This window comes from Puma concolor, chromosome A1 (assembly GCF_028749965.1).
Source record: "Puma concolor isolate L17-30 chromosome A1, mPumCon1.1.hap2, whole genome shotgun sequence".
Taxonomy (NCBI): Eukaryota; Metazoa; Chordata; class Mammalia; order Carnivora; family Felidae; genus Puma; species Puma concolor.
The window spans coordinates 130000342-130012549 of NC_141667.1; the positions used below are offsets into that span (position 1 = coordinate 130000342).

A 12208-nucleotide genomic window follows, 5' to 3' on the forward strand; every position below is an offset into this window, starting at 1 on the left:
TATGAAATTTACTGTCAAATTGGTTTCCATACAACACCCAATGCTCATCCCAAAAGGTGCCCTCCTCAATACCCATCACCCACCCTCCCCTCCCTCCCACCCATCAACCCTCAGTTTGTTCTCAGTTTTTTTTTCAATATATGAAATTTACTGTCAAATTGGTTTCCATACAACACCCAATGCTCATCCCAAAAGGTGCCCTCCTCAATACCCATCACCCACCCTCCCCTCCCTCCCACCCCCATCAACCCTCAGTTTGTTCTCAGTTTTTAAGAGTCTCTTATGATAAAAAGAAACTTCTAAACTATTGGTTACTCTGAGATAGTGTAGGAAAGGTGGAATAAACATTTGCTTCCTTTTTATTTACTGTTTCAAAGTAACACATTGGTTCTCTAGTCTCTAAAGATGCCCAATGTCTGTGTTTTAAGTGTCAGTATGAATGAACTCATAGATTTAAACATATTTGATATGTTTCAATCCATTGCCAGTATTTTTTTTTTCCAAATTTTTTAATGTTTATTCATTTTTGAGAGACAGAGACAGAATTCGAGCAGGGGCGGGGGCAGAGAGAGAGAGAGGGAGACACAGAATCTGAAGTAGGCTCCAGGCTCTGAGGTTTCCCAGCCCCCATGACTGCAGGGTCCCGGGTTCTACATCTGTACCCAGGTCTCTGAAATACATGCTCATTGGGATCTCATGAATACCGAGTTAAAAGCTATCTGTCATATTTACTTAGGAGGGATGTACCTAGTATTTGTTTCTTTATTTACTAAGTGAACCACAAAGTAAGAAAGCAACCATCTCCTTAAAAGCTGCTGTTTAGGAGCCCTTGGGTGGCTCAGTTGCTTAAGCGTCCGACTCTTGGTTTCGGCTCAGGTCCTGATCTCAGGGTGCTGTGAGTTCAAGCCCCACATCGGGCTCCATGCTGACAGTGTGGAGCCTGCTTGGGATTTTCAGTCTCCCTCTCTCTCTCTGCCCCTCTCCCACTTATGCTCTCTCTGTATCTTTTGAAATAAAAGCTTGAAAAAAAAAGCTTCTGTTTAGATAGATGCCTTCATGACAGATACACTGTGTCTTTTTCATAGACTTGAAGAATAGCAAAGATACATCTGTTTCATAATTACATGAGCGCTCTACCTAATAAATGCCTGTGTAGGCCATTACATTAGGCATAGGGAGAGGTTAGTAAAGGAAAATTACTTAGTGCCCCCCTTGCCTGTGTTCTTACTTGATTATTGTGGCATTTCTGCAGATGGGTTTGTGGTTGAAGAGAGGTTGTGGTCTTCCATTGGGGCACAGCAGCTGCTTAAGGGAGATCTGGGGTGTGCTGACTTTGCCCTCCATCCCTGTATATAACCTGAGCTTTAAAACTTTTTTTTTTTTTTTTTTTTTTTTTTGCTTTCTTTTGGTATGGTTGTCACAAGGTGAGTAAGCTTATGACTTTAATACAATTTCTTTTCCTTCAGGAAAAAAAATGCTAAAATCAAGACAGGGTATAAGCGGGAGCACATCAACCTGGGCTGTGACGTGGATTTCGACATCGCCGGCCCTTCGATCCGGGGCGCTCTGGTGCTGGGCTATGAGGGCTGGCTGGCTGGCTACCAGATGAATTTTGAGACTGCAAAGTCTCGAGTGACCCAGAGCAACTTTGCAGTTGGCTACAAGACTGACGAATTCCAGCTCCACACTAATGTGTAAGTGTACGTGAGTGTCGTGTGTAAGTGTGTGCAGGAGGGGGATTGCTTTTCAAGCTCACGTTTTAATCACTTTAAAGTGAGTGTTTTGACATCACATGAGCCACATGGCCTGCTGGTCTTTTTCTCTTTCCCACCTGTCCAATTCTGGAAGTGTTTTAGGCTCTTTGTGTTCTAGAGACGGTCGGAGCTGTCACTGGTACACACAGAATGACTGATCAGTTACAGCAAGGGCATGACGTCAGTCCAGTGGAGTGTCCCTTCCCTTTGTGGACACTGGAACTCCTTTCATTGTTAGTAACAAAATAGTGGGGAAAGGTGTGGCTGTCCCTCTTTCTCTGTATGAAGCCTGAGGTCAGCTTGCCATGCTTAATGAAACATAGATCTGAGACACCAGGTTAGGGGATGATGATCTCAGTTCCATACAGTGTCTTCTCATGGGAGAGCATGCAAAAGTTGACTACCAGATAGTACAGTGAAGGGAAGAGAAAAGTGCAGATTGGCTTAGAGAGCCCCTTGTAGTTAAGCTTGGGAATTGGAGTGCAGTGGAGTGCTGATGTAGGTGAAGGGAAACGGATGTTTCATCTCTAAAATCCCGATGCCACAGTTGGGGGACAACTTTTTCGGATTCCTTTCTTTCCACTAGAGGTCACTAAAGGAGTGACTTCTTAAAGTTAAGTGGTACATGTATAGTATTTAATAACATTTCCACTTACAAAGTTTTTTGAAAAGTTTTTATACAGTAGTTCCCCCGTAACTGCCATTTCAGTTTTTGCGATGTCACTTACCCATAGTCAACCACGGTCCAGAAGTGGATGATCCCCCTTCTGATGTATTTTTGGAAGGTCAGCGGTAGTCTGATGTACGTTACAGGCCTGTGTCACTCACCTCACTTCATCTCATCATGTAGGCATTTTATCATCTCACATCATCATAACAAGGCCATACATAGTACAATAAGGTATTTTGAGACAGAGAGCACATTCATATAACTTATATTACAGTTTGTTGTTATAATTGTTCTATTAAAATCATAAAAGTTATTGTTGCTGATCTCTTACTGCATCTACTCTATAAATTTTGTCATAGGTATGGATGTGTAGGAGAAAATGTAGCATATATGTAGGGCTCGGTACTGTCTGTGGTTTCAGGCATCCCTTGGGGGTCTTGGAACGGATCCCCTACAGATAAGGAAGGGCTACTATAATTAGTATAATTAACATAACAGAATTAATATAACAGATCTATTATTTTGAGTTTTGAGTTTATTTATATTTATTTATTTTAACATAACAATTAATATAACAGATCTATTTTAAGTTTTGAGTTTATTTATTTATGTTAACATAACAGAATTAATATGATATAACAGATCTATTATTATAATAAGTTTTGAGTTTATTTTTTCAATGTTTATTTATTTCTGAGAGGGAGAGAAACAGCGTGAGTGGGGGAGGGGCAGAGAGAGAGGGAGACACAGAATCTGAAGCAGGCTCCAGGCTCTGAGCTGAGCTGTCAGCACAGAGCCCGATGCGGGGCTTGAACCCATGAACCGCAAGAGCCGAAGTCAGAAGCTTAACTGACTCAGCTGCCCAGGCACCCCTATTTATTTATTTATTTATTTTTAAAGTTTATTTTTGAGGGGGGGGAGGGGCAGAAAGAGAGGTAGGGCGGGGACAGAGGATCCAAAGCAGGCTTAGCTGACAGCAGCGAGATCATGACCTGAGCCGAAGTCGAAAGCTGGACGCCCAACCAACTAAGCCACCCAGGCACCCCAGTTTTGAGTTTTTTGAAGCTAAAAAGTCATAGGAAAACCAGAGTGATGGACAGTCCAGTGGTTTCTGGAGTGGGAGTGGGGGAAAGTGTGACTGCCCAGGGGTGGTGTGAGGAGATTTGGGGGTGGTGGAGGTGTTCTGTATCCTGATTGTGGTGGTGGTCACACAAATCTTGTATACGTGTTAAAATTCATAGAAATGTACACCCCTCCCCCAAAAAAAGTCAAAAAAGGTATATAAATTCAAAAAAAGCAACGTACAAAAATGTCACAGGAAAAAGGGCACAAGCAATAGAAGTGTTTTTTAAGTTAGAGTTATGACTGAAATGGAAAGTCCTTCCTTGGTGTCGAATTGGAAATTGGCACCAATTCTAGGAATAGCAATGGCCGTTACTGTTTTCCCCACATACCTGAGCCTCACATACCTGATTTTATTAAGTGGACACGGTTTATTTTTAGCTGGCGTGGAAACTGCCGACACAGCCATCTGGGTTGTCCTAGGGCTTGCAGAGGCCCAAGTGTCATAGTTGTGCTCTGTGCTTCATGTAGATGAATTTGAACAATGACTTCCCTCTGTTTATGGTTTTGAGAGCTCCCAACAGGAAGGCAGTGTTGCTGGTTTTAGAATATAATGAAAAATCTGACATTTTTTTTTTTTTTTTAAATTTTTTTTTTTTCCAACGTTTATTTATTTTTGGGACAGAGAGAGACAGAGCATGAACGGGGGAGGGGCAGAGAGAGAGGGAGACACAGAATCAGAAACAGGCTCCAGGCTCTGAGCCATCAGCCCAGAGCCCGACGCGGGGCTCGAACTCACGGACCGCGAGATCGTGACCTGGCTGAAGTCGGACGCTTAACCGACTGCGCCACCCAGGCGCCCCTTTTTTTTTTTTTTTTAATTTTTTTTTTCAACGTTTATTTATTTTTGGGACAGAGAGAGAAATCTGACATTTTTTAGATACACATGTGAGCCCAAGAAAATTTCCCGATTTCAGTTATACTAAAGTTAATCAAAAACTTTAGTTTTGTCTGTGGCAAGCTGCTGTTCTGTGGACTTTCTGGTTCCCTGCAAATCAGGGGGTGCCTGTCCTGGCCTTGTACTTTCTGGAAGTACAAGGTCTGTATCACTGAATTTCAGGGGAAAACTTGAGCATTTAGAATGTATTTAATGAGCATCTACTTTAGGGAGAGTATATTAGTGAGGAGCGGAGTTTGCAGTGAATCAGCAGTTTGTCCCTGGATTAGTGAGTTCTAAGCTCTTTGCTGAATTCCGGAGTACGTGGGCTCTGCCTTACTAGTTTCTGATGACATTTCTACTTGAAGCACCCAAAATGACGAGGCAGAACTTTGACATTGTTTTATGTTAAAAATGGAAAGGAAGGGGGCGCCTGGGTGGCGCAGTCGGTTGAGCGTCCGACTTCAGCCAGGTCACGATCTTGCGGTCCGGGAGTTCGAGCCCCGCGTCAGGCTCTGGGCTGATGGCTCAGAGCCTGGAGCCTGTTTCCGATTCTGTGTCTCCCTCTCTCTCTGCCCCTCCCCCGTTCATGCTCTGTCTCTCTCTGTCCCAAAAATAAATAAACGTTGAAAAAAAAAAATAAATTAAAAAAAAAAAAAATAAAAATGGAAAGGAGGGGAAAGGGATATTTCCAAAGGCTGGAGTCACTGTGGTGTGTTTGGAAGAGATGAAGGAGTTTGTCCAGTTCGGTTTCATTCCATTTTTGAAAGACGGGAACATTTTGTAATGCACCAAGTGTCTCCTTTTCATCCCATCAGAACTGTAGAGATTTTGCAGTTTGGGCCAAGAGTATTGCACAGGTGGAAAAGTCTGAATTGCAGGTCAAGTTCTTCTGTAATTGCTGCCCCTCCAGGGGGCTAGGTGGGTTTTGGCTGTGCTCGCCCAGCAGTGGCTGCAGCTGGTGGTGCTAAGGGCTGTAACCTGCCTTCTGAAGAACACGGGTGGCCCAGCCTTTCTTACCATTTCTGATTGTGTTCTCTTCTCATTTGCTTCTACTCCCTTACCACTGTTATGATAGATGCATTGACAAAAGAGGTAACAGCAGCAGCAGCAGCAAAAAAAAAAAAAAAAAAAAAAAAAAATCACCCAGAGTTCCATTTTCTTAGTTGCTGCTTCTATTTTAAAGAATATTTTGGAAGCAGATTTCAAATTCCATGCAGCCTCAGCTTCCTGCCTTTGGGTGTTCCCAATGGTGGTTGAAAACTAGCCTCTCCCTTTGAACCTTCCCAAAGCTGGTGTCTGTTCCATTCCTATCAGGCTTTTCCCTACTTTGGTACTCGTTTTGTGATCATTTTGGTCCATTCACAGCAGCCCTGCCCTCCGTCAGACTTGGACCACTGTGCCCAGCTCCAGCCTGCCTTCAGGGGTGGATGGGCACCTGTGCTCTGATTGTTTGCAGAAACGATGGGACAGAGTTTGGTGGCTCCATTTATCAGAAGGTGAACAAGAAGTTAGAGACCGCTGTTAATCTGGCCTGGACAGCAGGAAATAGTAACACTCGCTTTGGAATAGCGGCCAAGTATCAGATCGATCCTGACGCCTGCTTCTCGGTGAGTACCTGTGGAATCACGCATTACCCAGGCTCCACCTGAAGCTTAGGATGGAATCCTTCTGGATTGCAGGAGTTCCATGCTGGAGCTAGAGATTTTTCTTCTCTATGCAAAGAGTTTGAAATGAGGAAAGTGATAATAGTAATAGCTCTTACTGTAGATGCCAGCCACTGTGCGGAGCCCATTATGTGTGGGTTACTGTCTTTAATTCTTACACAACCTATTTGAGGCAGGTGCCTTTAAAAAAAAAGAAATATCATTCCAACCCTGTTTGCACAAATGAGGAACTGGAAATTCAGAGAGGCTGAGGGCAGATGGAGCAGACATCTGGTAAGTGCTGGGGTGCTGGGCCTGGACTTGACCCACACTGGTTTGCTCTGGAGCCTGCTCTTATCAGCCCATGTTCCATGCTGCAGACTCTAAAGGGGGGTCACCTTGAATCCTAAGGTTTTATTTTTTTATTTTTATTGTTTTAATGTTTATTTTCGAGAGATAGGGCAGTCAGGGGAGGGGCAGAGAGCGAGGGAGACAGAGAATCTGAAGCAGGCTCCGCGCTGACAGGGGAGAGCCTGGTGTGGGCTCGAACTCATGAACTGTGAGGTCATAACCTGTGCTAAAGTTGGCTGTTTAACTGACTGGCCACCAAGGCATCTCCCCCCCGGCTTAAAAAAATTATTACTATTATTATTTTTTTTGAGAGAGAGAGGACCCTCAGGATTCATGTTCATTTAATGCTTCTCATTTTTCATCCTCTTGCCAGCTCTTGTATTGGATGTTAAGAAACCAGACCCTGGCACTTAGTAGTTGGCATCTAATCTTGCAGACTCGGTGGCATTGCTCGCGGTTGAGTTGCTGCACGATTTTTGCATTAAATCCTGTTGAACTCATCTCTGTTGTCACAGGACACTGCTGGCTGCTTCCCTTTGGGGTGGAATGCGGAAGTCTCATGTTGCAGGATGGTTATTGTGTAATTTACAAACAGCCCATTTGAAACAGGAACTGAATTTGGCTCCCTTAAAGTTACGCAGTTAGAAACAAAGGAAGAGGGGCCTTATTAATTAGATGGTATAAGCAAAAAGGAACAGCCAGATGGGGCCCTTACTGCCAGGAAATCTTTCCCCCTGCTTTGTTCTTTCTTATGGAAGTTGTCAGGTCTGAAAACAGCATTCAAGCAGGAAAAGGTACCTTGGCAGCCTTAGCTTTTGCCAGGACTTGGTGTTCTCATGACGTGAGCCTTCTCTGCTCCTGACCTCTCCTTGTTTCACTAGAAAGGGGGTCAGGGGGAGGCCCAGATTTTCCTACAACTCAGGCAGAGGAATGAGGGTAACATTGACTCAACTTCTTTATTGAACTTAATTATTAATTATCATTCACAAAATGCTGAAATTTAAGTGACTGGCTAGGTCATTCTTTTGCTCCAGTATGATTTTATTTTACTTTAATGTTTTGTTTATTTTTGAGAGACAGAGTATGAGCGGGGAAGGGGCAGAGAGAGAGGGAGACACAGAATCTGAAGCAGGCTCTAGGCTCTGAGCTGTCAGCACAGAGCCCGATGGAGAGCATGAACCCATGAACTGTGAGATCATGACCTGAGCCGAAGTGAGACTCTTAACTGACTGAGCCACCTGGGCACCCCGTAACTTTCCTTTAACTGATAGTTGTGTTGACTCTTTGAGTTTCTTTTCTGAGACTTTGCTCTCAAATTTGATATATTTCATGTTGAATTTAATGAATCTCATAATCAAAGTGGTCATGAAAAAAGAGAATTTGATTCTGAAGGCCTGAGTTGGTTGGTTCCAAAGCTCTTACTCATTTTGGAGATGAAAACATAAAGTACTTAACAATTTCACTCTGTCTTATCTTTTCCTTGACTAGGCTAAAGTGAACAACTCCAGCCTGATAGGTTTAGGATACACTCAGACCCTAAAGCCAGGTAAGTGTTGCTTTGAAAGTTAGTGAAATTGTTTCTTTGCCTTAAAGAAAAATTGTGCTGGTTTGCTGCTTTATGTTATTGCTTATATAATGCCTGAATAGTACATTATAAACGAGTGGAGAGAAAGTTTTATAATTAAATGTTTATAAAAGTGTGCAGAATTGTTATAAAACATTTGGAGCATAGAAGTAGTAAGTAGGAGAGAAAAAGGCCAAGGCTAGAGTGTTACACTTTTGGTTATTTTCTTCTGTTTTTCCATTGTGTACATAGTGTCTGATACTTATTTCTAGCAGATTCTTAAAACTAGCCCGTAAGTCATCCTCATTGTAAAACCGTTGTGCCGATTTCCTCTGCACAGGTGGCTAGTCCGGTCCATGGTATGTTAGAACTACGGGAGATAATACCACTTTGGGATTGGTTTGGTCAAGTTGGGTCTTTGAACTCTACACATCGGAGATTACATGATGAAAGAATCAAACTTTTGTAGGGAAAATACCAATTAGTCGTGTGCACGTGTGTGTGTTTGTGTCCATGTCGAGAGTGAGAGCTCAGAGTCTGATTTATGGTTGGACTTCCTTTCAAGGCACTTTTGCTGAAGAAGCTTACTGCATGGTGCCACTAGAAGAGAGATGATTGTAGCAGGGGGCAATGACAGGACAAAGGAAAGTGGACTCCCTAAAGTGGATTTGGAAAGCCTGTGGAATTAATCAGATGGGTGTTCAGTAACAGGGACTGATGGGCCGTGTGGTTTTTTTGCCTGCTGATCACACACAGCCGAAGCAGGTTTTGAATCTGGTGTTGTCTTGCCATTGTGCTTAGGTACTCCTCCTTGTGTTAACCTTTCTGCTCTGTGTTGACCTTTCTTTTTGTTTCTCTCCTCCATCCCTCCCCTTTCCTTGTCCCTGGTTATTCCCCTTGCAGGTATCAAACTGACGCTCTCAGCTTTGCTGGATGGCAAGAATGTCAATGCTGGTGGCCACAAGCTTGGTCTAGGACTGGAATTTCAGGCATAAACAAATACTGTACAATCGTTTAATTTTAAACTATTTTGAGCATAGCTACCTTCAGAATTTAGTGTACCTTTTAATGTCGTATGTCTGGGATGCGAGTATTGCTAAATATGATGTTAGACCTCCAGGTTAAAGATGATTCAGCTTTAAGGTGTTACCCTTTCAGAGGTACAGAAGAAACCCAATTCCAAGAAAAGTCCTTTCAGCTGTAGACTTTGGGGGACCTTGGTGGCCCTCTAGAATTGTCAGGTTTCTTTTTTATCTAGAAATGGCTGCAAGTGGAAGCTGAGACTTCGTAGGCACTTTGTAAACTGGTATTGAGTAAATGGATGAAATTATGACTTCCTGAGAATTAACTTGGTTTCCTACCCTAATGAAGGAGAGACTCACTGATGGTGTGTGCAAAATCATCTGAAAGAGACTTTTTTAGACAGATTTTCATGACCTGTTTCCACCCCAGTCCATCACCTCTTTTACACCAAAAGTAGTCTGCGGGGCGTGGTAGCTGTTTCTTTTGTGCCATTTGGGGTGGAGAAGGTGGATGTAATGAAGCCAATAATTCAGGACTTAATTCCCTCTCATGTTGTGTTTTTTTTGCCCTTGCACCAGAGTATGAAATAGCTTCTAAGAGTCCCAGCTGCAAGCTGGGAAGAGTCTCTGTGACTGTAATCACATGGTGACAACATTCGGAATCTAAATTGGACTTCTGTTATATTCTCGCCACTCAGTTTATTTTTTAGCAGTTTAATGGGTACATTTTAGAGTCTTCCATTTTGTGTGGAATTAGATCCTCCCCTTCAAATGCTGTAATTAACATCACTTAAAGTAAAACTTGAATAAAATATTGAAACCTCATCCTTCTGTTGTTTTTATTATATTAATAAAAGTGTGAATAAACAGGGCATTTGGCATTTGTGTTTGCACTGTATGTGTGTATGTTGTGTGTGTATGAGAGGGGGGTTTTTAGTTTTCTGTTGTTGCATAACAAATGACCCAAATACAGTTGCTTAGAACAACACTCAGTATTTATTTCACAGGTCTCTAGGTCAGAATTCCAGCATGGTATGGCTGGATTTTCTGTTAAAATTCTCATAATGCTGAAATTAGGATGTCTGCCAGACTGTGTTCCCATCTGGAGCTTGAGGTCCCCTTCCTAGGTCACATGGTTGTGGCAGAATTCAGCTCCTTTCAGTTGTAGGATAGTGGCCCCTATTTCCTTGCTGGCCATCAGCTAGGGGCTCCTCTCAGCAAATAGAGACCACCTGCCTTCCTTGCTGCATGACCCCCTCCCATATTCACAGCTGGAATGGAGTAATTACATTACTGTCAGATCCCTCTCACAGTTGAAATCTCCTCCAGGAAGAGCCCCAGCTATACTTTTCCCCTTTTAAAAGTTTTAATTTTATTTACTGAGTTATAATTGACATAAAAAATTGTATTAGATGCCCAACATGGTTCAATATTTGTATATATTATGAAATGATCACTACAATAAGGCTAGTTAGCATCCGTCACCACACAGTTAACAATGTCTTTTTCCTTGTGATAAGAACTTTTATTTTTATTTTTTATTTTTTTCTTTATTTTATTTTATTTTATTTTATTTTATTTTATTTTATTTTATTTTATTTTATTTTATTTTATTTTATTTTATTTTTTTCAATATATGAAATTTGTTGTCAAATTGGTTTCCATGTGATAAGAACTTTTAAGATTTACTCTTTTAGCAGCTTTCAAATATACAGTACACAGTATTATTAACTCTAGTTACCATGCTGTACATGACATCCCCAGCACTTACTCATTTTATAAGTGTCCCAATCCTTTTAAGGACTCAACTGATGAGGTCAGGCCCTCTGAGGAAAATCTCCCATTCTTGGTTTTTTTTTTTTTTTTATTTATTTTTTAATGTTTATTTATTTATTTGACAGAGAGAGAGCGAGCAAACAGGGGAGTGGCAGAGGGAGGGAGACACAGACTCAGAAGTAGGCTCTAGGCTCTGAGCTGTCGGCTCAGAGCCTGACACAGGGCTCAAACTCACAAATCTCAAGATTATGACCTGAGCCGAAGTTGGACGCTCAACCGACTGAGCTACCCAGGTGCCCTGAAAAATATCTGTTCTTAAAGTCAACTGTGCCATTTAATAACGTAACCACAGCAGTGGCAGCCCATCATTTTTACAGGTTCCTCCCACACTCAAGGGCAGGGGATCATACAACGGCACGGATCATTGGGGTTCGTTCTAGAATTCTGCAATATGTTTAGTTTTTAAAAATGACAATGTGTCAATTTCAAACATTTACAAAGTAGAAGAGTAAACTCTGTTACATTATCAAGCTTCAATAAATGAACATTTTTCTATTCAACAATACACATTTTTTTTAATGTTTATTTTTGAGAGAGTGACTGGGGGAGGGGCAGAGAGAGAGAGAAGGGGGGACACAGAATCTGAAACAGGCTCCAGGTTCTGAACTGTCAGCACAGAGCCCAATGTGGGGCTTGAACTCAGGAACAGCGAGACCATGACCTGAGCTGAAGTTGGATCCCAAATGACTGAGCCACCCAAGTGTCCCAATAATATGTATGTTTTTAGGCAGAGTTCCTTTTTTTTCCCTTTTTTTTTTTTTTTTTTTTTTAGGTAGGCTCCATGCCCAATGTGGGGCATGAATTTATGACTCCAAGATTAAGAGTCGCATGCTCTTCCGACTGAACCAGCCAGATGTCCCAAGGTAGAATTCCTTTTTATGTATGTTTGGAAGCGACCATGCCAAACAAGTATCACATTTACTTGAACATTTTGTGTAACTGATTACCCAAAACTTGCTTGCCTCAGCATTTGTCATACTGTCTTCATCAGGTTTATGAGGATCTGTATGTTTCAAAGTGAACTTTTGAATTTGTCCAGAGACTTTGGCACATAATGGTTGTTAGGTACATCTAGTCAGATGCCAGATACATACTGCTATTTTGAAATGTACACAGGGCCCTCTGAATATTGAGGGTATATTTCCCTCCTCACATATTATCTGCCTATGCAGCATGTCAGAATATTGTGCAACTGCCTTGGGTTCATGATATCTCACCAGTAAGAGGACTGAAACACTCTGGTGTGAGGACAAAGGAAGAAAGGGAACAAAGAAGAGAGGATTGAAGGTGTGTTTATTACAGAAAAAAGGCCTATGCCTGGATCTCCCAACAAGCAGAAGCTAGAATCGAGAGGCTTATTCATTAA

At 42.0% G+C, this 12208-nt stretch overlaps 1 protein-coding gene across 2 annotated transcripts in view; it reads left to right on the forward strand.

Annotated features, from left to right (window-relative positions):
• VDAC1 (voltage dependent anion channel 1) overlaps positions 1–9878 on the forward strand; it is a 28324-nt gene extending 18446 nt beyond the window's left edge. For both annotated transcript variants that reach the window (XM_086704107.1, XM_086704111.1), the window contains exons 6-9: positions 1467–1694; positions 5883–6033; positions 7909–7966; positions 8888–9878. In XM_086704107.1, coding sequence (XP_086560233.1) covers positions 1467–1694; positions 5883–6033; positions 7909–7966; positions 8888–8979 — 529 coding nt within the window. In that variant the 3' untranslated portion in view covers positions 8980–9878. The remainder of the gene's footprint in view (positions 1–1466; positions 1695–5882; positions 6034–7908; positions 7967–8887) is intronic.
• Positions 9879–12208: the final 2330 nt, after the last annotated feature.